Source organism: Neolamprologus multifasciatus, chromosome 15 (genome assembly GCF_963576455.1).
Source record: "Neolamprologus multifasciatus chromosome 15, fNeoMul1.2, whole genome shotgun sequence".
Lineage (NCBI taxonomy): Eukaryota > Metazoa > Chordata > Actinopteri > Cichliformes > Cichlidae > Neolamprologus > Neolamprologus multifasciatus.
The window spans coordinates 387,126-414,966 of record NC_140453.1 but is presented as its reverse complement, the minus strand read 5'-3'; the positions used below and the strand labels follow the sequence as shown (position 1 = coordinate 414,966).

The window sequence follows — 27,841 nt, the reverse complement described above, 5'->3', positions numbered from 1 at the left end:
TCAAAAATCTTCAGAACAAACGTCTATTTATTTTCTGTTTCAGTGAAATATAACCTTTGTATACGTCAGTTTGCTCACTCTCAGAGGCACTGAGCGTCTTTTTTCCTGCCTGTGTGCATTCAAACATTAATATTTGAGTTTGTCATTTGTAAATATTTCTTCATCATTTCACGTGTTTGCTTTGAGTTAGTGACGCCGTCAGCCGTTTACAGGATTTTCAAACTTGTGTCATATCTGCTGCACAGCACAAGGCTCGCTGTGACGGACGGTCGCTAACGTCTCCTCCTGAACAGGAAATTAAAGCCAGGCATGTGGATTGTTGCTGATCATATCCACGCAGTGTTCACACTGTTTATTAGTGATCATCAGTCTCAGTCACATGCGTTGATTATAACATCAACTGTGTCCTAAATTTCTTGTTAATCTCTTGTAATTTAAATAAAGATGGATTTCTAACCTCTTTAATCAGTGGTAACGGGAGTTTTTATTCATGTAAAATTCATGCTTGCAGTCTAGTTAAAGTCAAACATTGACCTGTGGAATAAATGAACTCTTTGCTCGATAAGGCTGTTACACCGAGCGCACGGAGACTCGGACATTAGAGGGAAGTAGTATGGGCTCAGAATGTGGTCATAAATATTTTGTACTTGTAAATCAGTTTTGAATGTGTAAAAAGAAATTGTGAGTGGACTTAGCCAAAAAAAAAAACCCTGCAAGTTACAAGTACGAATTTTGACCCTATTTTTCTTCCTTTCATCTGATTGGTCAATGTCATGTCAATCACAAATGTAACAATCCAATCAGAGAACAGATGGGTTTGGCTGTCGGAGGGGCGCTTTTTTTGAACTGCAGGCCCTTGAAGGGAATAAATGCCCTTTTACATGCCAGCCCAGCGTTTTCCTTCATCACCACGAAGGAAAACAGTCTGTGGTCGTCCGAGTTTGGTGATTTTTGTGTCACAGGTCTACGTGTTTAATACAGGGACTTCCACAGCCTTTTCAACAGCGCTGCGGACCGCGGGGTGGGGGCGGGCAGTGTTTTGGAAATGACAGTCTTCATTACAAAGCTTTCTTCGTTATGAATTAGCATAGATGTTTTTATTGAACGTTTGAAGAACTAGCGACAAAAAGCAGAAACTCTTGAGGACATAAAGTCAGAGATAGAAACGACAAGGAGCAGGTGCATCTAGTACAGGTAGAGCTGCTGTAAAAACCCACAGAGCTCAGCAGCCAGCGCAACAAATTGTGGATCCTTTGTTTTTAGTTAGCAGTTAGCATTAGCAGCACATCCTGCGTCCGATGTGAAAGGACTTTTATGCTGCGCACTGTGACTCACAGCCATGGTCCCGGGTCAGCCCTGACTTTGTGTTAAACTAATCCTAAAGTAATGATGTATTTCTAACACTGATATAGCACAGCTTTATCCTTTCAACAGCTGCTGAAAGTTAGGGGACCTAGCTGCTATCGGATATTTACATAGAGATCCTCCAGCTTCAAACTGTATCACCCTTCAAGGACCTGCAGTTCAAAAAAAAAGTGCCCCTCCGACAGCCAAACCCATCTGTTCTCTGATTGGATTGTTACATTTGTGATTGACATGACATTGACCAATCAGATGAAAGGAAGAAAAATAGGGTCAAAATTCGTACTTGTAACTTGCAGGGTTTTTTGGCTAAGTCCACACACAAATCTTTTTACACATACAAAACTGATTTACAAGTACAAAATATTTATGACTACATTTTGAGCCCATAAAGTAGCGATTTAAGCTAGTGAGGTGACGGTCAGCGCCTGAGCTCAGCGAGGTTGTTTTGACAGAGGCCAGTACATCACAAACACGACCTTTGAATGCTTGTCCACAGAGGTTGTAGAGGACGGATCGCTCTGACTCATCACCACAGAACCTCTGCAGGTGGAACATTAAATGTCTTCTGCACGAATCCCCAAAAACAGAATCACAAACACCGGCTACGTTATTAAGTAAACCCAGCCACTGAGTAAACCTGTGCAACTGCTTGCCAACGCATATCCAATCAGCCAATCACATGGCAGCAATTCAATAAATTCAGGAACGTAGACGTCATTAAGCAATAGTGATGGGATTTCCGGCTCTTTTTAGAGATCCGGCTCTTTCGGTTCGACTCACTAAAAAGAACCGGCTCTTTCGGCTCCGAACCGGCTCTTCAGGTTGTTTTGTTGCTTTAATTTATTTATTATTAACAATAATATAAAATTATGCACAAAAGGAATTACTAACATAAAAAAAGTGGTTTTATTTATATATGTTTATATACAAATATATGCGGTGGCCCCTAGAGACAAAACACGTACAAACTCCAAATCACACATTTCTAGCATGAACTGAACTTCCAAAGCAGAGCTACTAGATCACTTAAATTACACAATTGAAAGCATGTGTGTATTGTTTGTGTATTTATACACAAGCACTCATATATATTCAAATAATTAAAAAAAAAAGAAGTTAATTTACCTGTTACTACCACAAACCAGATCTGGTCGTTGGTACTTGCTGGCTTGTGTAGCCACTAGGTAACAAAAGCTCAACACTGCGCCCTAGCATCCTGGAGAACTTCTGTTGTCTTTTGTACGTGTTTTGAGTTTTTACGTGCTTCGGAGTTTACGTGTTTTTACGTGCTTCGGAGTTTGTACGTGTTTTTACGTGCTTCGGAGTTTGTACGTGTTTTTACGTGCTTCGGAGTTTGTACGTCTTTTTACGTGCTTCGGAGTATGTACGTGTTTTTACGTGCTTCTGAGTTTGTACGTGATTTGAAGCTTGTATGTGCTTTGTCTCGAGGGGCCACCGTAAATATACTTTTATTTATTCACTCCACATAAAATGTGATAAATAAATCATAATACAAAAATCAACTATTCACATTTCAAATTTTAACTATTTAAATTTTCAGCTTTTTCCTTTTACAAATTTAAAGTGAAACAACACAAAACACTGCAAACCACAACACAATTAAATATAAATTAAAATATGAAAACAAAAAGAAGATGCATATTCTCTGTCATATGGACATAAACTTTCTGAATCCTTTATCATCTGCAACCGAAAATAGTTGTGGATGATTACTATACCTTTCTAATGTGACGTTGTTGTCCCTGGCTCTCTTGCTCTCTCTCTCCCTCTGTGTCTGTTCCTGTGCTACTGAGTGTAACTACCGCCCCTCCCCCCTCTTCCCAGCGTAAAGCACAAGGCTCGCGTGTGGAGTGAAGCGAAAAAAGTGCGAGAGAGAGGGTGAGAAAAAAAAAAAAAAAAAAACCACGTGACGGCTCGCGATAAGGAGCCGGCTCGCGTCGTTCACGTCAAAGAGGCGGCTCTAAGAGCCATTTCGTTCGCGAACGACCCATCACTATTAAGCAAACCTGCAGAAGTTCTGTTTGAACCACGGCGTGCAGAAGCGCATCTCTAAATGCATTTAGTCCACCTGCAGTTTACACAGAGCACATGTGAAAATGTTGCTGAGAACACGTCTCAGATTTCGCTACTATTCACATGACGGGATCAGAATTTGGCATGAACAAAAGTATGGATCCGTCCTGCCTTTTATTTAAAGCAGGGGTCAGCAACCTCTCTGATGATGAGTGCCATCTAGTGTCGCATTAACTGGTATTAACTCAGCCAGTTAATGCGAGGCAAACCAGCTGCTCATCAAAGCTTCTGGTTTGATCAGTCTCGAGTCTTCGGATGTTTCCGTGTATCTCCGTGGTGCTGATGCTGCGCTGAGCTGCTGAAGCATTTGAAGTGTCTGAATGTGGAAATTTCAACATCGCTCGAAAAACCTGCTAGCTAGCAACGTCCCTCTCACCGGTAGCTAAGTTATTTTTTAGCCAATTACAAGTTGAATCTGGTAGTTGGGGTTGCTAAGATACCGTCATTAAGAAGCAGCACAACTAATGTGTGTATGCGAGCTGATGTGCGATGTGCACCGCTGACCCGGCCATTTATTTTTTAATGAACTGCATTAAAAATGCACTGCGTCGTGCCCAGGGCTGGACTGGGACAAAACATCAGCATTTTGACTAGAGACCGACCCCCCAGGTATTAAAGCCATAAAGCCTTTGAATGAAAACGCTGTGGTGACAGTGATGTACAGTCTTGTTGGTATATGTATGATTTCTATACATTTTACATCAGATAAAAACTTTGGCTGTAAGATTCAGATAATTATTTATTATAAGCGAGACATTTTAAATGAGAATAAGAAACAAAAGTATTTCTTTGTGCCCCCCTCTCCCTGTTAATGCCCTACCTGCCCCCCCTGGCAAAACTTTGCTAGACCCGCCCCTGCACAGTTACCAGCTGTCAGCTGCTTAGAAAAGGATCCTGGTGTTATTTGTCTCTCAGAAACAGTTCATAACTTCAACTCCTTCATGTCACCTAAAAGGTAAACCTGTTTCTGCATCACCTGTTCAGCTCTGATGATTCAGTAAGGACATCTCCTGGTTTCATCTTCATGTTTCCCTCTCACCACATATCCAAACCATCATGACCAGCAGCTTTACAGCTGTGGCTCCAGCAAACATCAGCTGATACTAGAAAGTAATATTAAATAAATGCTAACAACAGCTGATCAAGCTTAAACGTGCTGCTGTTGTTTAGCGCGACATCCGCTGGTTTCTTCTTTCTGGCACAAAGTGGGCAATAAACAAACAAGAGAGAAAAGCCGATCAGCTGATCATTGATCGTAATGACGCAGAATAACTCCAGCTTTGTGTCTTTTTCCATCCTAGCTGAAGAAAAAGTCAGAATAACGAAAATAAACTCCACCTAAACTTGGTTTATATCTGACCCAGACACACTGCAGCTCATAACTTCTTACCTGGAGTTCAGTTCACCTGACACTCGGACCGGTGGGCGCCTCGAGTCTCTGCTCCTCCTGCCTCACCTTTCCCTCATCTATCTGCTGGAAGCTCCGCCACAGCCACCACCAAACAACAGTTATTTTTACACATCTTCCAGCATCTGGCCAATCCACCACGTTTCATTGTTCATACTGTTACTACAAAATAAATAAAATAAGATCATCGGCCCATAAAATCAAAAAATCACCATGGGCCCACCGGGCAAATGCCCGATGGCCAGTCAGTCCAGCTATGGACGTGCCATCAGTTAACCCTTCGGCACCCAGGATTGCCGACCCGATTCCTTTAGTTGTTCTTTTTGCAAATGCACCAAATCGGGTCCCTCCTAAAGTCCACTTTGGACCACACACTGAGTTCTGTGAGCAGCTACCAGATCCTTCGTTTCAAATCCAGTCGAGTGTTGTACAAAAGCAAAATGACTAATGTTGTGTCACTTTTCACGTACATGAGCCAGAGTGTCCATAGAAACAATCAGAACTTCAATATTACAGATGGGAACCATAATCTCCAGCTTATATTTAGAGCCCACTGCGTCTCAACCGATGCAGTTTCAGCAGATGTTAGATGTTATCTTTCATTCCCTCATATGTCTTTACTGAATGACAGTAACATTAGGAGGGAATTTCGTGCTAAACAGACTATCTTTAGACGACGCCAACTTGATTTGGCTAACTTGAACTTGCCAAAGGCTCTTATCCCCCATTACTCAAAATTGGAATTGCATTAGGAAGGGATCAATTTACAGCAAGTGTGGGCTGGAAGAAACATTACAGGCGCACTAACTCTTTCATTGTACTGTGAGTGTCAAAGTTAAAAGCATAAATCTGGAAAAACTTGTTTGACTAAAAAAAAATCTCTTAGTTATATTTTTTCCACAAATGAAGGTTTAAATAAAAATGGTGGGAAACACGGGGCTTTGAGCTAAATGCTAACAGCAGAACGTGAACATGTGGTTGAGCTGTAAATATCAGCGCCATAAAAATGTGGCCATCAGAGTCATTTTGATTCACTGCTGAGGATGAATTCTTTGAATTATTGCATATTTGTTCGTTTTTTAAACTCAGAATTAACTTTTGGTCGAATATTTGAGTCATTCTGACTGGAAACACTTGATGAGACTTTGTGGCAGAGTGAGCTCAAGCTGGTTTCCAGTTCTCTGCTTTCTTCTCTCCTACAACGTGAACTCGTGAATGGGATGTAAACAGATTACCACATTGTGATTCAACTTAAATTTATTCACCAGTTCACGATCATATTCACGTCGGGGTCATGCATAATGCAAAGAGCCTGCAGAGTGTGAGAGAAAACCTCAACAATCAGACAATTCACTGTGAGCAACTGTGGGGAGAAAGAACTCCCCTTTGATAGGAAGCAAGCTCTGATAAAGCTCAGGGAGCAGCAGGTGTCTAGGGCGGAGGTGTATCTGGTGTGTGTTGGTGCATCATCACAGCGTTGGTCCCGATCCAGCCAATCAGACATGTTAGTTTTGTTTCTGTAACCATAATGTTGTTTTCTTCATTCATTTTCTTTTATATGATTCTTTTATCATTTACGATGCTCGTGTCAGTTTGCTTGTGATAATGTTTAAGTAGCAACATCTTGGCTAATGCTAACTGATGCTCAGACAACGATGCTGATCCTGGACCAACGTGAAGGATCCTTTTTATAAATACGTTTGGTAATTAAACTTTTTTTTTTTACATAACTCAGATTCAGAAATGAGAAAAAAGTTTTGTATTAAAGTTAAATTCATGCCTCAGGTTCTCAGAGGACGTGATGACATCTGAGTTCGGATGATGCAGGACTCTTCATCGTTCATCTTCTGGTCGGGGCTCAGCTGAGACAAAACGTTTAAATATTTCCTCACTTCAAATCCTATTTTAACTCTCAGTCTGTAAACAGGATTACTGGCCTGCTTCTGTCGTTATTTTTCCACCGTGAGAGTTTAAACAGCTTCACATGTGTACTTGAATCCGACTTTTGGGCCGGGCGGGTCTGAAGCGGCTTGAAGCTCGCCACAGCTCGATGCCTTTCTCATCTCTCACTGTGGTAATGTTAGTGGGCAGTTCTGTAACCTTCAGCCTGCTGCACCTCGGCTCGTGTCGCAGAGAAGATTAGACTCGCACAGTGTGGCGGCGCGGGCGGGGACGAGGAGTCCTTTCAGATTTCACAGCTGATAGGAGTGAACAAGCGTGGAGAGAAAAGCCCGAGTGTGGCGTAGACCTCACTGCGTCAGGACTGCAACACCAACACACACAGCGCAGTCACGACACAGCGTCCGTTCAGCTCGCCCGTGCGGTCGAATCCTACACGAGGTCTCCGTGTGAGCCCCTTTATCGCCATGTTTGATGACAAACGCTTTCCTGTGGCTGTGGTTTAAAACAGCAGCAGGCAGACAGACAGCTACCAGATTTGACCGGAAAGGATTTGTCAAATGAGCTCTCGGCGCGGGTCTGCTACCAACCCCGGCGATGAGGATCACATTATCGGAGCGTCTGATAGGATGACCTTTACCTCTGGAAGCTTTCCACCTTCCTGTCGTTTAGTTTTAACGCCTCAAATGTCTCCCTGCAACAACAACTCAGAATCTCACAGGCACAGTTACTGAAATATATTTATTGTTCCAGAAAAAGACAAGAAGGCATGACAGGAAACACAAGAAACAGGATTAACTGAGACGCTTTTATGTAACGCTAATATTCAATTTCCTGCCCTACAAATCAAAACAACAGCTGCCCGGCGAGGACACATTCCACTGTTTGTTCATCCGCCGCGTCCGTTAATGAACGCTCGCCTCGTAATAGGTTTCTATGTGATTGCAACATAAACATGATTAACTGGAACCGTGATCGTCTCATCCAGGCAAACGGTTATTTCATGGATACCCAGATTTTTCTCCGCTGCGCGCACGGATCATTGGAGTGGAATTAAAAATGCTCGGCAGGTCGGCTCTTGTTCCACGTCAAAGTGAATCAGTGCTGCTTGTTGTGAGTCTGAGCGGTGCGACCGGGACCCGTGTTTACAGAAAAAGGGGGAGACTCAGAAATGCGCAACTCTAAATAAAAGGCGCCAATATGATGACACTGTATGTTTAAAGAATCTTAATTTGAACTCAAAGGCTGGCGTCACCCTAGATAACGTTCCCTAATTCCTTACATCCTCTCGTGCGTCTCCTTATCTTTAAAAAACAGAAGAAACGGAGCAGCGGCGGCCTCTGTGCGCTCCAGATAAAACAGGCCGACCAGCACCGCCTCCGATACTGCAGAACACCATCACATTAATATTCGTGTCCCAGAGTGTGTTTTGATAAATAAACTCCGTTCAGTCCGGCCAGTACAGGTCCTTCACCATATACGGTCCCTCCAGCTCGTAGCCCATCTTCCTGTAGTAGTTCCTCGTTCCTACACCTGCAGGATGAAGAACAGCGTTCTCAGCGTCACAGGACACAAACATTCACATCACTGGCTCCTGATAACCTCTCAGTCTGACACACGCAGCGACATTATTGGCTCATCACAGATAAATCTGTGTTGTTCACGAGGCCTCAGCACACCGGGCGATGTCTCATCCCGGGATCAAACCGGGATCCTTGTGCTGTTAGGTGAATGTGTAAACCAGCACTTAAATAAATAAGTAGTCAGTTATTACAGCGTACGATTCAGTCTCGGCCACATCTTCAAAAACACTTCTCCTCTGCTCCTTCAGATTAAAAGCATCACATTTCTGGTGAAGGGTAAAGATTTTTCCTCCTTTCTGGTCTCCGTGGTTACAGTTACTAAACATTGTCTACTTTTATAAAACAAACTGTTTGTTTTTTCTGTGTCAGAACATCGTCTGTATCGACTCACCTGAGATAACAGCCAGTTTGCAGGAGCCGTGCTCCTCCCTGGCGATTCTTTCCGCCTCCTCCATCAGCATCATGCCGAAGCCCTGCACACGTAACACAAATACAAGCGGTTTGAAAACATTCAGAGCTTCTGCGGTTCGGCCGGTGTGGAGAAAAACTCGGAGCGAAACCGTCACGTTCATCTCTGTCGTTGTGCGTGCACGTGTGTGAAAGCGTACGCCACCTGATGCTGGAACTTGCTCGGGTCTCGGCTGCTCACGGGGACCACGCTGCCATACACGTGCAGCTCACGGACAATGGACACGCCTCCTTTGAGCTCCGGGCGGAAGGACTGTGGAGAGCAGCGGCGCAGCCGCAACAGACCAATCAGGATGTCCTGCTCAGGGTCTTCATAAGAGAGAAAGGTCTCCCAGCCGCTGTTGGCCACATAGTCTCTCCGTATCAGCTCCACCTGCACACAGACGCGTGTTAGCGAAAATCAGGAAACCACAACGTCTCCTCGTCTCACGCCGCGAGTGACGGCGTCGGTTACCTGGTAAGGTCGGACTTTGTGGTGGATCTCTTGGATGCCCACTTCCCGGGTTCTGACGTCACGACACTGCAGGCGCACACACACACACACACACACACACACACACACACACACACACACACACACACACACACACACACACACACAAAGTCAATCACCTCTCAGCTGTTACAGCTCATCAGTATAATGTTCCTGCACATGCAGGTGGGGAAAAAATGGATACTGTGTAGCATGGTGATATTTTGTTTGCTAATAATGTATCGATACAGGAACAGCAGAAATCGATACTTTGTTACAAAAAGGTTTTTGTGCTCTGACTTCAGAGCATGTTGATCCTTTTTCTGAGCAAGAATCCTGACATTCCTTCACTGTCCAAATGTGTTTAATAAACATGACAGTTTACTTATTTTAATTTAAGACATGTTTTATTTTAATTAAGTTTAAAACTTTTTTATTTCATGTAAAATTATATTTTGTTTTAATTTACTTTCAAATTCTTCAGTTGCTGAAGGGGCTGCATAGTTTTCATAAACTGCATAGTTCAGAATAGCTATAATTGTACCAGATGGTTGATTCAGTTAAGTTGGACTAGACTGTAATACAAACCGTTCAGTTTGTCAACAATCAAACTGAAATGAGAGAAAGACTGAGTGTGAGACTTTGATATTAGAGAAAATGAATATTGATAAAGTTTACCTTTATGTACAGAATCTGAATATCGCAAAATATTTTTAAAAATTGCAATAATATCATATTGTGCGTTAAGTATTGTGATGATATCGTATCGTGGGATGTATGGTGATTCCCACCTCTACTGTGAAACAGACTTTTATCATCTCAGATTTCTCACAAGTCTGGCTCCACGTCTGGACCTGCAGTCTGACTGCACACAGTCACAAAACGATGGACAGGAAGTCTGACTGTGGGCGGCGGTGTTACCTGATCTAAGCCGCGGCTGAAGCCACAGGTGAGACGTTTTCAGAACGACGAAAAAGCAACACGTCAGCGAGATGTTGCTGGAGGTGTTACCGTGTTAGACCATTAGGGGTCTGGGGGTGTTCGCCTGTTTATCTGTGTATATACTGATCAGCTGGTCAGCCGAGGCGCGTCCCTGCTGGGAGGAGCTCTGTGTGTGCGACACGAATTCAGACCACAGCCTAAAATCAAACTGGAGCCTCGTTGGCACCAGTCCGTCCTCCGCTGTCAGCAGCTGTCTAAGCACAGACAAAGGGCACTTGCTGTTACCACGGTAACCGCGGTGTCTCCAAATGAACCAGGCCTGAAATCTTAAGGATTCGAACTTTAAAGCTTTCTGTTTCAAGGATGGCCAGCTGCGTCTTAAAGGACCATTTCTGCTCATTTCCAGCCTCAAAGTTGTATCCTTGGATTCTAGAGGAGCTCGGCGTCGCAGCGGCGAACGCGACGCATCCACAGGTCGACCACGACGCACCCCCAGGTCGAACATGACGCATCCTCAGGTCGAGGCCAGGAGGAGACTCGAGTCCAGCAGCAAGAAGCGCTGGCTCCGAGCCCGGATAAAGGGGAGGAATCATCTTTCCTAAAATCAAACGGTGACCTCTCGGGAATAAGCACCTCGGCTGTAGAGTCACTGAGCGTGCAGCTCAAACTGATCCGTATTCATCCCGTCTGACACGAGTTATTTGAGCTCCACCTCCTCACTCGAAGGCCAATTTCAGCTGCCTCGAGGTCTGACGGCGGTTTAAAGCCTGAACTACAGACTTCATCACAGCATCAGTTCTGTTTCAAACAGGGCTGAGGGAAACAAAGAGGAGCAGCTTCTGTTTTCAGATTTATTTTTAGCATTAAGAAAACTTTGTGCCGGCTTTCTGCAAACCGGCGTCAACAAGAGAAGGAGGTCAAGTTTGAATAATCACAACATCAGCGCAGAGCCACGTGTGAGAGCGAACGCAGCGTGATTCTGGTTCCTAGCCGCGTGGAGCTCCACACACGACCTTACAGCAGCGTGAGGGTCGTTGGTGTTTGAAGAGCAGCGCAGAGCTGCTGTGTATATTTCTGAGGTGGCGTTTCAGCTCTCGCTGTCTGATAACGGCTGCTTTTTAAACGCAGTCTGTCTAAACGAGGCTCTGTAGCTGCTGACTCTCGCATGTGCAGCCAGCCTGGTGTTTGCAGCTCGGCTGGTTCTAATCTACTTTCTACTTTCCAGCAGAAATTCAATAAATGCTGGAGGAGGCCGGCCGGGGGGGGGACGCAATTCTGTGCTCCAGCAGTCCTGAGCTACACCTGTGTGGCGCTTTAATCTGTCATCTTACCCACAGCAGCTACAGCGGGAAATTATTCTCACAGTCAGCGTTTGCACGTTGGCCGTCGTCGCCACTCGAGGTCAACTCTTCTCCCCTTTTGTCGGATCAAATTCCAGCTGGAAAACACCATTAGCTTCCTTCCTGAAAATACGCTGACGCACAGCACGTCAGGCCTTACAGTCTCACCTCAGTGCCCATGTCCTTCATCCTGGCCAGTGCCAGCTCTCGCAGGTTGCCGTGCTCCACACCAGAGCTCACCAGCGGCATGGGGATGTCCCTGATGGGGATGATACAAGAATGACTGAACAGCAGAGGCACTGTACATCCTGGTGCAGTACTGCACTCGTGCTTTTCTACACTAACAGAATTTATTTTTATACACAAATATCTCTGCTGTCCTGCTTCACGCTCACATTCACACCTGAGGGAAAGTTAGAGTCACCGATGAACCTAACCCCGCCCAAACAAAACACTTTGGGGTTCCTGTAGGCAGTGTTGCCAACTCCTCAGTAAGGAAAATCGCTATTGGTTGTCCTAAAAGTCGCTAGAAGTCGCTAAATGACGTCATCACCTAATTTGCATAATTGGTCATGCTAATGTAATTATAATCTATGTTGTTGGAGAGAGAAATAACATCGTGGAAGAGACATAAAGTGAGTAAAAAACGTCCTAAATGCAGTTAGAGTTTATTTAGAACTACAAATTAAATTTCTTTTAGCAATTATTGTTTTTTGTAATGTCACAATTCCAACCCTGCTCCTTTACCCGGGCTTGGACCGGCAAAAGTGACCCGAAATAGGCACTCTGGTGGAGTTACTGTGTGTGTGTGTTTATAAGTAGTTTTAAACCTTGTGATCCACAAAACAGCATAAGAGGAAAAGAAGAACTGACTGCGTTACAGCACCCGCTGCTTGTTGAGAGTAAAAGCGATATGCGCTTTCACGTCTTTTTTAGCGACTTTTTTAAGAAAAAAAGTCGCTGAGGGTCTGAAGGGTCTGAAAACTCGCTAAATATAGCGACAAAGTCGCTAAGTTGGCAACACTGGCTGCAGGAACCGTTCATCTCCACGTTTTTATTCTTGCACTTCACTCCTGTAGCTTTGCATAAGTCACACCTCAAATTAATTCCTATTAGACGTGTAAAACAGCTGCAGATTCGACTGTAATAATCGTCGCCGACACAAATGAGTTTTTTACATTTGGACTGTACTCAGTTATGGCCCAACAAAGACATTTTGCACACACTGATATTTAATATATTTAAGGAATAAAATACAATTCACTGAATATTTTGCAGTATTTTGATGTTTTTAGCACAAAGTTACCTGAAAAACTGGCCACTGTTCTTTTTCCCCGTTGTGTGTGTGTGTGTGTGTCAGTGCTGGCTGAGCCCATATGTGAGTCACTTCTGACCGCTAACAGCAGCCTCCACAAACCGCTGACTGCCTCTGCGCATTTTTATTACATTCATTCAAACACATCGACTTGTTGGAAACATGCATATTTATGAGTTTAGTATGTTGTTCTATGAAATAACTCAAACAGTCACTGACGGCATCTTTGAGGTTTTCTTCTGATAACAGAGTTTGTTAAACTTCATCACCCTGCAGATGCTGCTCTGACCTGGCTTTAGCCATGTGCACACACAGAATCATGCTCACGTACCATCAAGCGCATCCACTCACCTCTGCACTCGGTACACTCGGGTCCAGGGCGGCACCAGCGCCAGAATCCGAGCCACGAGGTCCACCAGAGCGCTGGGCGTGTAGCTCTTGTACCGGCCGGTCTTCCACAGCTCGTACAGACCCGTGCCTCGGATGACCAGGGTGGGGTACAGTTTCAGTCCATCTGGCCTGAAAGCTGGATTTTCAAAAAACTCCTGGAACAAACAGATTCATGTTGCTCTTTAAACTCAGCGCTTAACAACAGAGAACAATTCACATTAGCATCAAAGTTTTATTCTGGAATAAAGCAGAGAGTTGGTTTGAGCTTCTTGAAACAGAGAAAAGGAGGAGCTGACGTCATTTATGTGACTTTTCCACACGGGTCAAGAAAAACCTCTGCAGAGGCAATGAGCCGGCTGGAAGCAGCATCCACTGACAGTTATTCAGTGGGAGGAAAGAAACGTCTGGGTCTGCGCAGTGAGAGGAGTCGGTGTGATTTCCAGTCATTCTCCTCCCCTCTGCGCTCGCTATCGTGATCAGCACCGTGAAAATCTGGAGTGGAGGCGCATTCTCCAAAATAGGCCGCATTATCGGTATCTCGTAATCTCCCCCTCTCTCGTCACAGCTCATAATCACACGAGGACATGTCCCACACGGCCCTGCAGTGCAGCTGAGGGGAGGGAGGTGAGGGAGGAGGGGGAGCCGACAAATAACAACGCTTCGATACCAAAAGAAGGAGACCTGGGACTGGGGGCGGCGAGTATGCACCTGCTACTGGTTTGGACTGTAAATCACAGCTGCTGTTGGTTGGCAGAGAAGAACCTCGTGAGGATGCCTCCCTGAGAACAGGAGCATCTGCACACAGCAGATAAGTGAGGGAGGAGCTCAGGCTGGGAGGAAGTTGTAATCGAATTTCATTATCAGAACGAGCGTGATGTGCAAAGTTCTCCTGTTGCTGCAGATTTAAACTGGTCCGGATGCTGCAGACAGCAGCGGGACCACAGCAGCCACAGATAACAGGAAGCACGACTGATTGGTCGAGACGAATGCAAACGCAAAAGACAACGAGGAGCCCCGCCTCCGAATGCTCGCAAACAGAGGACCTCAGACTATTATTAGTCTGTAAACCAAAGTGGTGCACAGGGTGGGCCGTTTCTATGGATACGCCGTAATAATATGGGGATGGTTGGTGATATTAACGTCCTGTTTGTGGCACATTAGTATATGTGAGGGGCAAACTCCTCCAGATGGGCGGTGACCATGGTGGCCATTTAGAAGTCGGCCATCTTGGATACAACTTTTGTTTTTTCAATAGGAAGAGGGTCATGTGACACATCAGACTTATTGGTAATGTCACAAGAACAACAATGGTGTGCTTGGTTTCAACGTAACAAGATGTTTTTAAATTTTACAGAACCGCTTACAGCCACGTGAATATTTCTTTACATGAGTTCAGCAGACAGACAGCGGCTGATCCGTCTTTCTGCTCACGTAGTGTCAAGAACCTGAACGAGCTCCCGTGTTTAAACCTCGAGGGGTCGACCGCTTCCTATTTAAACACCTGGGACTGAAGAAGCCCCGTGAACGAGAGCTTTAACAGCCTCCACTCATGATGTACAGTCTGTGCTGCTGATTGATATGGAAACGTTTGCTCAGCTTTTTGTTCTTCTGTTTCTGGCACAAAATGTGGTGAAGACAGAAAATAAGGACCTGCTACAAAGACGTACTCCACAGTTGCTGCTCCAGAGGTTATTAAGCAAACTAAAGTGAACCAAATATGTCCTGAAATATCTTAATGCAAATCCAGGCACTCCTCTCTCTCCCCCACCTTTTCTGATCATTTCCTCTTCCCGTCCTTCAAACCGGCTCTTCCTGGATGCTCCGTCAGTAAGAGCTTTAGCTCGGATCTTTATGGAAAAGCATCCTGAAAAGCTTCGTTTGGATCCTGGAGTGAAAAATTCATATTTTTTACGCTCCACTCACTGGCATGACGGGTGTCATGGAAGATTAGATATGATGAGGAGGAACAAAGGAGAGTCACACACAAGTTGTATAATGTAAGTGTCAGTGTGATAAAAGAGGCAGAGAGGAAGCCGGTGTGACTGGAGGAGACGAGAGGAACGTTACAGCTGGAGAGAGAAGAAAGAGATCAAGTGAGAGACAACGGAGGAGAAAAAGGAGACGCGAGAGAGAAAATACTCTGGAAGAAACAGACGACAGAGAGGACGAGTGGCAGAGGAAATGCTGCAGGGAAGGAAACACAGATGCACACTCGCTTCCTGTCACAGTCCTGCCCTCCACGTTACAGCGTGAGACACGTTCACAGGCACGACGGCTTCAGCAAACACATGTATGTGAGGTTTGCTTTGAAAAGTCCACAGCTGATGTGCACCAGACTGGAGACGCTCTCACGGCTGCACAGCTTCCTTATTCTGCTCAGAGAGAAATCCGACTCACGAGTCGCTCCACTCAGACATTTGCCATATAATCATATTTGAAATGAAGTCCTCCCTGCATGAAGGCGAGGATTGTAGCATCTGCCAATAAACTCCTCACACCTTCACAATAAAAGCAGAACTTCTGTGAAGGAAAGTGGGAGATATCAGAGACCAATGTTACAAAACATGACTACTTCCAGTTATTGCTGCCAGAGCTGTTCTAGGATAGAATAGAATAGAATAGAATAGAATAAACCTTTATTATCCCACCGTTGAGAAATTTGGGTGTTACACAGCTGTTATAGAAGGGCGAATATAAACTATAGAAGGAAGAGCAGGAAGATTAAGAGTAAGAGTGACCTCCTTCCTGTAAAAGCCTGTTGAAGGAGCCGCTCAGTGCTCACACCGGCTCGTCAGGGGTGGGCTGCTGTGTATGCTCACTGGAGGCTACGTCCACACTGGCCCGGATAGATTTGAAAACGCTCCGCGTCCACACTAGCGTTTTCAGTCGTTTTCACAGAGTTGTGCGTCCACATTGAAACGGCTGAAAACGCTCACGTTCCAGTCCTGCACATGCGTGAAACACAAGAAGATTCGACCTGCCTCATTTCTGTCTGCTGTTTATTTACTTTCCGGCTCTTTGAAACGTGGCGGCAAAATGTGGAGGAAAAGCAGCGAGTTTTTAAATGGACTCACAATGAGGTGGAGTTGTTGCTGCGAGTAACACAAAAGTACAAAGTTGCAAAAGCGAGTGAGAGTTAAAGGATTTGAAGAAAAGCTCTCTGGAGCACGTGCAGACTGATGTTAATCTTTAATAACGAAACAGCTGCTGTATAACGCTATCTTAGTCATAAAACATGTTTTAGAAAGTCTTTGTTTGTTTTTCGCACTGCACGTTAGGGCTGGGTGATATGGCCTAAAATTCATATCGCGATATAATTTGAAGCATGTGCGGTAATGATATATATCACGATATATTCTTTTCTTCTGTATAACGTATTTTCCACACTTAAAATCCTTTAATATTCTCAAAAATCGAGAGTGTGCCTTATGTATGAATTCGGGTTGTGCTTACTGACCTTGAACCGATTTTGGCTGCAGAAATCGGTAAAAATGTTTTAGTACAACTTTGGTAAGTCGCACTGCTGATGGATTGTCAGAGCATTACGGCTGCCGTAGTGAGGAGCTTCACGGAGTAATCTGGGTCCTAAACTCCGTCAGATTCAGGTCCCAAAGTCAAACGAACACTGAGAGTTAAAACGAGTTAAATTCTTTAATCTTTAATTAAATCATCAGCGTTGCTGCTTTATCAGGTGTAACAATTAAGTTTAACATCCATGAAAACAGAATTTATTAAATTTAACGGAGTTAGAAGTTAGCAGGAAGTTAGCTCGCTAGCTTCCACCTAAACATTTCATACCATGTTCTGACTGAGAGATTTTTGAAGCTAATTCAAACGTACAGCTCTGCTATCACTTCCAACGTAAATAAAGACAGAAAACTAAACAGCAGTGGCGTTTGCAGGGTTACTGAAGTTGGACTACCTGGTATATAATGATGTGCTACGTGATTGCTAGCGACACAGCTATGTTAGCATAACATTAGCACAGTGAAGCTGGAGGATGAGCGCCAAGTTTTTTTTCCACTCATTAAAAGTTAACGTGAGGGATTCTGGTGGTCAGAGACAAATGCAATCGCATAGCAGGATGCTATACACGGGCCAAACTTCAGTCAGGAGAACAACTGAGATTATTCATCCACAATACGAGGTTAGTTATTAATATATTGCAACAACATGAGAACAGAGCAGCTGCGAGAGAATTCAACATTAATGAATCAATGTTATGGAAGTGGAGGAAGCGCAGTTTTTGGCTTTCCCCATAATTCAACAGTGCTTCATCTCTTTGCTGTGACTGTCGGCATAATTTGCAGATGGTAATGGTTGTAGCCGCTGCGATGCTTTCGACCAAAACAGGCGCAGCTTGATGACATCATCAACATGCGCTGTCGCGATAGAGCGGTATAGTCAAAATCTCTATCATTGGCCAAATTTATATCGTTTCTATCGTATATCGTTTCTATCGCCCACCCCTACTGCACGTGGTTGGAAAGACAATAAAGCCACTGGACCTGTGAGAACCAAACAAACTGCCCACATCACGCTGTGCTAATCTCAGAGCAACACGGCAGTTTGGGATCATCTCTGTATCAGATTCTCCTTCAAAGCGAGCCGCGTGTCAGACGCAGCAGTTTAAAAACGAAACACAAACACGGTTTAATTATCAGGTACGAGAGAGCAAATCAATATCACTGCTGGTTCTTACACAGCCAGTGTCATATCACCTGCACCGATTATCATATCTGCTCTTCTCCTTCGTTGCATTTTCATCACCTGATTTCAAAACAAGTGGGATGAGCTCAGAGCGCACGCGGCTTCAAACAGAGTCGTCATTTACATCCTGCAGTCTGGCGCTCTGGGAAGGCAGCGCGTCTGATTCTGCGCATTCAGCCATGTTTCCAATCACAGCAGCAAACCGAGCCCGCCGTTGAGTGGCATCTGACAAGACTTCCATCGACTGTGAGTGACTGTCGCCGTCTTCTCCGGGTCTATTTTGAGACGCTGCACGTGGGACATACTCGGTACTATCGCACTGTGATGACGCACGCTGCTGCCATGCAGAAGAGGGAAGGTCTGGCTACTTATTCCACCAACAATAAACCTGATGATCGACCAAACGTGCAACGTCGACACACTTCTGTCCGCTTACAACTTTTCTTATGAAGGAAACCCATAAAAATATCCAATCAGGGATTCGATCCTGGCCAACGCTGAGGTCCAAAATGATCATGTGACCAGGAGCTTTCTGTATGTTTTGTCTTTAACCTTCAGTTGAAATATATCAGTGGTGACACCTGTCATCGTTTTAATCAAACCATCTTTTAACATTCAGTCAGTGCGAAACGTGACACGGCCGACAAACGCTGACCGCCATATTTGTGCAGTCAGCGAGGCGGAGCCTGTACTTTTTTTGTTTAAAAAAAGAAGACGAGGATCACAGAAGTAAAATTTAAAACATAATAATGATTCAAAATTATGCAAATTACACAGGAAGTTGCCCCTCCCCCCTCTGCTCCTCAAGCACAAGGGTTCACTTCAAAGAGCCGGCTCTAAGAGGCGGTTCGTTCATCACTACGCGGCGGTCTGCAGCTGGACGCTCGTTAGCACGGGCAGCGAGCTCTCACTGTGGAAGTAAAAGCTGCGTCTTTGAAACGTGTCGTTTGAGCAGGAAGCCACAACTTTTAATTTGAAGTCTGTGTCTCACTTTTTGGAGTTTCACCATCATCTGATGTTTCGTGAGTGTTTGCAGAGCGGTCGGCACCTCCATCCAAACCGTGGCGATCTGCTGGTGACCGAAGCAGTCGAGAGGACGCTTTTGGTGCAGCACCTTCTTATTCAGCCTGACAGCACAGCTACTGACCTCCAGCAACCACCAACCAGCTGCTCGCTGAACGCACATTTCTCCATAGCCACCAACGAGGCCTCAAAAGTAATGCGATTACTGTAAGGACTCACAACATTTCCTGTATATGCAGAAGACAGGGATTCACAGCGCCGTACAAGCAAAAGGCTGCCATCATTTAACCTCCAAAATCAAGTCGCCCCGGTTGGGAGCGGTTCCCTCTTATTGACAAATACCGATAACCTACCAACCCTCTCGTTCCTCATTCTCACCTTCGGCTCAGATTAACGGTAAAACTGCGCTAAAGAAAAAGAAAACGCTCACAATGAACTGCTCCACATCCCTCTCCATGCCCACGTTCGGCAGGTCTGGCATCATGTGGGCGACCACTTTGAAGCCGGCGTCCTTTGCCAGGTGGAAAGACTCGCACACAGCTCGCACCGTGTGGCCTCTGCACAAACACACAAGCAGAGAGTAGCTGTTAGCCTGCAGGCTGAACCCATCAATAATAATAATACTGTATACTTTATTGATCCCCAGTGAAGCAGTGGGCAGCCACTAAGCAGCGCACCGAGGAGCAGCGTGCTCAGGGGTACCTCAGGGTAGCCGTTCAGTGGATTCGAGCCCCCGACCTCCCGATCGCGGGGCCACCGCTCTACCTACTGAGCCATCCCTGCCCTGCTGTCACATCACTTCTACCCACGGACCTGTTGGTGTCGCGGGCCACGTCTTCATAGACGCTCTGGACTCCGATCTCCAGCCGGGTGCATCCGTAGCCCAGCATGTCGCTGAGGTGCCGCTTCAGGCAGTAGTCGGGCCGCGTCTCGATGGTGATCCCCACGCATTTGGTATTACTGCGCTCCGAGTACCTGAGGAGAAAAACATTCCCGGTTACTGATGTCGTTTCTGCTCATTAGGGGTTTTTAAAATATGGCTTTCATGTCTGTGTGATAATGTCTTTTTAATTTCACTATTTAGTCTCACAGAGTCTAAATGTTTGAGTTGCTCCATATGAAGGAAACATATTACTGGGACCATTTAGCAACATCAATTTACAGGCTGCGCGTTTGCTCGGCTCATTATGCCGACGGTTAACACTAACCTCACATTAAAGACACACTGATTAATCCAATAAAGAAAATGCATGACAGGGGGAAATGCTAAATGAGACATTAACAAGTGTTTTGTTTGCAAGTCACTGACACTTTACTGGGTGTGATGGGGATCTACTTATTAAGAGATGTGTTTGGTCCGACTGGATTCCAGCGTTTTCTTTGAAGCTGGTTTTCAAATGGATTCAACAAATACATCTGCCAACTTCTGACATCATTCAAATATATTCTGAGGCTCTCTGGGTTATAAGAGGCGGAGACGCGGGAGCAGTGCATGAGTCAGAGCAGCCATTGGCCGAGTAACATAATGAAGCTTGTGCTTCGTCCAGATAAAAATCTGCTTTTTTACAAACAATCCAGCGAATAAACTTGGATTCAGATCTCTCTGCCACGAAGTCCGTGAGTCTAATCTTTCTGCAAAGTCCACAAACACTTTCAGTGAAATCTAAACTGTCCTGCTGAGACTTTCAGATCTGACTGAACCTGATAGCATCGTGTTCATATTAAACTTTAGAAAGTCCCGACTGGCTCGTCCCTCTAAACCACAGGTGTCGAACTCCAGGCCTCGAGGGCCGGTGTCCTGCAGGTTTTAGATGTGTCCTTGATCCAACACAGCTGATTTAAATGGCTAAATGACCTCCTCAACATGTCTTGAAGTTCTCCAGAGGCCTGATAATGAGCTAATCCTTTTATTCAGGTGTGTTGACCCAGGGTGAGATCTAAAACCTGCAGGACACCGGCCCTCGAGGCCTGGAGTTTGACACCCCTGCTCTAAACAATAACATTCAATCAGACCCTTTGTTTGAATCCTTTATCATCTGTTTCTTTATGATTTTCAGGGCTGTGTGAAACATCTCGAGCCTCATTTCTTTCTGAGCTGCAGAGATTTGTTGAAATCATGAAATCACAGGACATGAGGCAGAAACGTTTAATGATCTTCAAAGTGAATATTTGGTGTGACCACCTTTAGTCCGCTTTACGCTCTGCATCTTTTCCATGTCAGTAATATTTGGAACAACGTGCAGAACGACCATAAAACCCATTAAATATCAACAGCAGGCCACACTGCTCACTGAGCATGCCATGTGACCCAGGCTGATTAATAAAGCAATAAACAACAACAAGGACGCGCGAGACGGCGAACAGAGCAACATGTGGCGCAGCGCCTTCACTCGACTTCTACAAACGTCATCGAGACAGAAACAACATCGAGTCCAAACTTATCTGAGTGACTGATCGAAAACACACAGGTGCACACACACACACACACACACACACACACACACACACACACACACACACACACACACACACACACACACACACACACACACATCTTCTCGTGACACTGGCCAGGTGTCGTTCTCTCCACTCCAGCTGCTCTGATGACGATTCGCTGCCTTCACTCGGCTCATATTGCTTCAGACTCTGTATCTGCTGGCAGTAAACGTCCATCTTTTACAGTCTGCTGGCTGATTTACACCAATTACAAGAGTTTATGCTCCAGAGAGAACGATCAGATTGTGTGAGATGAATCAATAAAAAGTCTATTATCTCGGGCGATTATCTCGAGGTATCTCACTGCTGCGATCCGATCAGGAGCAGGGTGAGAAGCAGAGACATCAAATGCACACGACTTTTTCAAACACACACACACACACACACACACACACACAGATAAGGGCAGCCAAACCGAGTGTTTCCTGCTTCCTGAGACGCAGCCACAGCAATTACCGTAATCCCAGCATCTTAACAGAGCATGCTGATAGAAGTGCAGATTCACACTTTCACACACTTCCCGCAAACACACTCGTGTACACACATGTGTACATCAGAAGAGACACGCAATCGCACAAACTAGCCTCTCGGGCCTAATCGGACTGTAGGAGAGCAAATAGCTCCTGCACACACAGGCTGCTTCAGACAAACACATTATTTGGTCCAATCGTCTCAATAAACCCGACTCAGAATCTTCTCCAGTCATCTTGGCGTTTCTACTCATCCACACTGAGCAGCTGCGCGACAATTTCATTCAAAACTGGCCCCAAGTGGCCGAGCGAGCAATCGTAAAAGCAGAGGACTCGTCAGAGTCCTCTGCTTTTACGATTGCTCGCGATTGCTCGCGACTTTTACGATTGCCCGCGCTCACTCCTTTCACCCGAATCCTGAATGAACTCGTTCAACAGTTTAATGTGTGGATGCAGGGCATGCTGGGAGAATCACAGTCATGCTGCACTGGCTTCATGTTTATCTTTCAGCTGATTATATAAACGTGATGAAGGTTCACACGTTTGGTGACACACACACAAGGAATTAGCAGCACGGTGTGCAGCGCCGCCTCTGAGGCGTGATGATGTACAGCAGCAGCCACAGGTTTGGACACACCTTCTCATTTACTGGTTTTACTGCTTCCTACATTGTACAAACTGAAGACATCAAATATATGAAACCAGATCTTTGGAGGAGGAGAAAAAAAATGTTAAATAACTGTAAATATGTTTTATATTTCAGATTCCTCTGAGCTGCCCTTTGCCTGTTTTGGCAGGGCTGCAAACCTGAGATGTTTCACAGGTCAGGGGTCATATGTGGAGTTTCTTGCTAAAACTTTGAATGTGTCCAAGTGCAGTCACAAAAACCCTCGAACGCTACGACCAAACTGGCTCACATGTTTATAAAAAGGAAGCCCAGGAGTCCGTCTGTTGCTGAGGATCAATTCAGCCTCAGAAACTGCAGGTTAGCAGCAGCTCAGATAGACGCCACAGAGCTCCAGCAGCAGACACATCAGTTCAGAGGAGACTGTGTGGATCAGGCCTTTATGGTCAAACAGCTGCTGAGAAACCACGACTGAGGAAAAGCTTTTTATGACGCTCAGAGCAGTAATCAAAGCAAAGGGGCTGTTTTAAAGAAGCTAAAATATAAAACAAGTTTTGGGTTATTTCACACTTTTTTGATTCAATCGAGAGAATCTACAAAGTAAATAATCATGAAAATAAAGAAAAACCATTAAATGAAAAGCTGCGTCTGGGCAATCAGCTGATCCACCTCCTGTTGCCTCAACATAAACGGTCTCAGCGGAGGAGACCGTCTCTTCTCTCCCGCCGTCTCTCAGGGTCACAGTACAGGAGCCATTGTTACACAGGAAACGGGGAGAAAAGGCCACGTGACACAAGAGCGGCACTAAAAAACTGGCTTATCGAGTAATAATCCAAATGTAAAAGTTACGTTTCAGATCACCACCAAAACATACAGAAGAGGTCAAACAAAACAACGGGTGACAGAAAATCTATTAGAAGACTCAGACTGCAGGTCAGACTCAGGGAAATAGTTTGACTGATGTTAAACGGACAGAAAGAATAAAATGAGATGATCAGAGAAGCTCAGTGAGTTCAGGAAATACTGACAATGGTAAAGTAGCGCCCTCTTGTGGTTACAACCCTTACACATGTTCTGAAACTCCGATGGTAAAAACCCTGCAGCTGAGGTCAGAGGCTGCAGCGGCGAGTGGCCGTCAGGGAAACAACTGGACGTCCAACCAGGGCCCTGCTGCCTACAGCAAACACCTGTCTAATGATCACTGCAGGAATCAACACATCCCCGCATCAAAGACGTCAGCCGCTCATCTCTGCATCCTTCGCTGCGAGCTTTTTGAAACCAACATGAAATCCAACCTTTAACTCTGACATCACGTCATTGGAGATGTTCTCACCTGCAGGCATTTACTTTTCACCCACGCATGAAGGGTCCAAACATGCTCCTGCTGTTATTCTCAGTGGTTCTCGCATACGTGACCGTTCTAACATCCTTCTGTTATCAGGAGAGATCCTACTGTGTTCTGCTCTTATCGTGAGACACAGACGCCTGCCAGGCTGTTCATTAAATACCTGACAGCCTCAGCCACGCTGTTAGAGGTGTGTCCTGACAGGGCGTCGTGGAGGTTTCTGATGAAGTAGTCTCTGTAGTCCTCAGGCAGAGCCATGAAGGTCCCGCCCATCACGATGAACTCCACCTTGTCCACGCTGTGGCCCAGCTGCTTCAGCTGCAAATCACACCGAGGGTTGGGCACCATTAAAGCAATGCACTTATCTGCAGCTTCAGCTAAGTGCAGCAATGCACCATCATTCAGCAGAACAATCATTGTGTTCCCTCAAACACTTCACTGTAATTAAACTTTAAACAGCTGGTGCACATGAACCGACCCCACAGGCATGGAAAACACTAAAACTGTGTCCAGTTTAAAAACAGACCCACGTGAACTGTTCCAATGAACGACTTTGCTGCAAAGCACTAATGGGCCCATAAATTTAAATAATGGCATAATTAGGGTCAGTGAAAGCCTCGGCACTCATTACAGCACACTAAATATATCACCACCGGCTGATTTGTGGAAACGGCTCATCTAGAGACGACATAAAGAGACCAAATGCAGGCGGGTCAATCGAAACACCTGATTAAGGTGCTTCCTGCTTCTGTAATTTCAGGAAAAGCCAAAATAACACGAATAATCAAAACAATGTCCATTTTTAAAAAGTACACCGTAGAAAATCACGGACCTGCTCCACTCGATGTCGGGTCTGTAGGTAGGGGTCGTAACGAGCTCGGATGGCTCTCATGGAAGTCGGCTGTCAGAGGGGAGAAGCAGGAGGGACGTTTAACGTTTGCTTACATAAAGACAGACATGGCGTTCCACAGGGTTCTGTGCTAAGAACCTTACACACCCGATTTCTGGTTAAATTAAAAAACATGGCTCAAAGTATCAATGCACAAAATATGAAAACGTGATGTATGTGGATGGCATCACTCTGTGTCCATTAAGCTGAATGTTATGCTCTTGTTCACCTGCACAATATCTCTGCAAACATCCTGCCTCATGATGCTGAAGGACTACTTCCTGTAACTGTAACTTCTAGGCTGGATTACTGTAATTATGATGACGGGTTTATACCTCTGGGTTCTTCACTGTAGGGAAGTCTCAAACACGCCATCATAACGTGATGTGAACTTCCCCACAAATGTAGCTACACGTGTGTGTCGAGGCACATGTGTATAAGTTCTGGTCTCTACACAAACACAGCGAGAGCGCTGCCACGAGTCAATTTTGTCCGTAGCTTTTCTAAACCGGCTCCAGGATGAATCCAGAATTCGTTTTTAAGTCTTTGTCCTCACAAAGTCCTGGATGATCAGGCAGTAAAGACCTCGCAATAACATTTTATTCTAACGAGCACGTTGCTCTCTGCTTGTTTGTGGATTTTAGAGTTTCTGACAGTAGAATGGGACGCAGAGGCTGCTGTGGAAACAGCTCCCAGTTTGGGTTGAGGAGACAACTTATTTACTTCATCAGGCTTCAAACCTTCCATGCAGGCATACACAGTAGATGAAAATCAAGGTGCTTCACCTCGTAGCCAGTGTAAGACTGTGTGGAGTACTCAAAGTCGGAGTCCGGTCCACCAGGACAGTAGCTGCCGGAGTAAAAACAAAACACTGATTATTAATAAACTCCTGTCAGCACTCAAACACGTCAAAGCTTTTACATCTGCCTGGCTTTAGGGTTTGTTCTGGCACCACAGTGTGACCACTAAAATACTTACACAACACTGATGCTGCTCATACTGAAACAGCTCAGAGATGAAACATGTCCTCACAGATTTTCATCAAAAAGCAAAACTTACACACAGATGTTGCCTGTAAAGCTGATGTGAGGACATCGATGAGGTTTGCACATCACAGCTACGACTGCAATCTGCAGTAAAAACACAAGTTATTAAATCTGTTAGGTATTGTGAGAGATCTTCACTGTCCATCTAAAGCTGAGCTGAAGGATTCAACCCCATCAGTGTTGTATGCTGTACTCATACTATACCAGACATAAACACACACATCTGCTAACATGTGACTCCAAACTATTACTCAACGAGCCACTTAGTGCATTTTATTTCAGCCTCACTGAACCTTAACCTGAAATATCAGAGATATGGACGGCAGAATAAACACAACGTACCCCGCTGGCAGTGCGGATGGGTTTGGCCTTTAGTTTGGGCACCAGCGCTCGACGGTATTGCGGTGGAACAGCTGCGATGATATCCACCAATCGGGGCTGAGCTTCAAGTCCATATTTAGCTGAGGCCTGAGTCTTAACTCTGTTTGAAAACACAAAATGCAACTCGCTTAAAACTCACCTGGAACTGAAAATTGTACAAAAAACTAATTAAAATTGTTCTTTAATGCAAACTTATTTTGGATTTGATGGCACAAAAAGCTTTTTTAAAAAAAGTTGGAGTAGGCACAGGTTTCCCACTGAGGAGATCAACGGCTCGGGTGTTGACAGGAAGAGGTTTCTCGTTGTTCCTCGATGTGCTGCGTTTCAGCTGCTCCTTTGTCATATTAATTATTCAATAATGTGCTAATGTCTGTTGCACATTGTGGTCTAGCGTTGTCTTGCTTGACATCTGGATGACAGCATTGATTCCTTCAAAATCTCCATGAATCACATTGCATTGAGCGGCTCCTCACAGATGTACACGTCACCCATGCCAAGTGCACTAACGCACACACACCAGGTGTTTGGTTGTGAAGTTTGCATGAACAACAACAACACTGGGTCCTCTCCTCATTGGCCCAGACTACAGCACTGCAGCACTAGACTAGAGTCTTAATTATTGTAATATGCAGCCTATGTAATCTGCACAGTAATCACATGACTGTTTCCTGCAGCTGATACCAATTTCTAATCTTCTGTGACATGGAGGGCTTACACGTGCATTTGTGCAATAGCCCAACACAGAAGATGGTCATCGCTGTTGAGCTGTCCATAAATAAACTACAGTGCACATTTTTAGAATAAAGACATGTGTCCGTGCAGCAGTTCAGTGGAGCTCTGTGCCAAAGAGCATTAAGACTAATCTTCACGTACACAGAGGGTAGACAGTTAGTGGGACCAGTTCATTGTTGCACACGCTGTATGTCTACTGTATCGTTGATTACTTACTTGTTAAGATTGATGTCTTTTCCCTTCTCGTGGGCTTCAACCAGCTGCTTGATGACATCGGCAATGGTCATCATCATCAGCTCGGCTCGGCTCAGGTCACCTGACCAAGAGCAGCATAGTGAGATTACTGTCATTACAGTGAGAAGGTTTATTCGCAGGTTATGTAAACACAGCTTTATAATGTGCAGGAGTCCAAATTGTCAAATGCAGCTTTACGGAGTGAATCGCAGTCCAGTATGCAGTGTAACGGATCTCTGTGAAAACGAGAAAAGTTGCTGAACTCTTCTCTGCCGAGTTATGCAGCTTCTGTCATCATCTTATGGGACCTGCCGTTAGCATTAGCTTTAAGCTACAATCACCCTCAGCACTTTAGAAAGCAGTTTGCGATGTTTAAAACGCTTTGCCACACACTCACTCTTTTTCTTTGGCTTCCCCATTTCCTTCGTTAGTCACCTAGTCCAATTATTTACGAAAGGAGGTCTGTTAAAAGTGCTTCATCTGTCTTTAAAGCCCGACAGCACTCTGGGGTAACAGTAAACAACTCCACGTTGCGACCGAACACGGCACCTGTCGTGCGGGGATAGCGGCTGTCGCAAAATGACGTAAACACACTTTCGCAGTGTTTAACCTGT

General features: G+C 45.0%; 1 protein-coding gene and 1 long non-coding RNA gene across 3 annotated transcripts; both read right to left on the bottom strand.

Moving 5' to 3' along the window:
* Nucleotides 1-1,021: 1,021 nt before the first annotated feature.
* elp3 (elongator acetyltransferase complex subunit 3) lies at nucleotides 1,022-27,791 on the bottom strand. The gene is made up of 15 exons (XM_085133796.1): nucleotides 27,625-27,791; nucleotides 27,210-27,309; nucleotides 26,223-26,361; nucleotides 25,894-25,964; nucleotides 25,620-25,683; nucleotides 24,778-24,846; nucleotides 24,109-24,263; nucleotides 19,823-19,984; nucleotides 19,440-19,566; nucleotides 13,238-13,431; nucleotides 11,740-11,830; nucleotides 9,272-9,337; nucleotides 8,963-9,190; nucleotides 8,741-8,822; nucleotides 1,022-8,299 (listed from the first exon to the last, which is right to left on the bottom strand). The coding sequence occupies exons 1-15, from the start codon at nucleotides 27,644-27,646 to the stop codon at nucleotides 8,214-8,216; spliced, it is 1,656 nt and encodes a 551-aa protein (XP_084989922.1). The 5' UTR covers nucleotides 27,647-27,791; the 3' UTR covers nucleotides 1,022-8,213.
* Nucleotides 11,842-13,231, bottom strand: LOC146501221 (uncharacterized). Of its 2 annotated transcripts, none has more exons than XR_014869557.1 (3): nucleotides 13,038-13,231; nucleotides 12,622-12,892; nucleotides 11,842-12,058 (listed from the first exon to the last, which is right to left on the bottom strand). It is a non-coding gene; the product is annotated as an uncharacterized LOC146501221 (long non-coding RNA). The 2 variants fall into 2 exon arrangements; XR_014869556.1 differs by having other exon boundaries at nucleotides 12,622-12,897; nucleotides 13,049-13,231.
* Nucleotides 27,792-27,841: the final 50 nt, after the last annotated feature.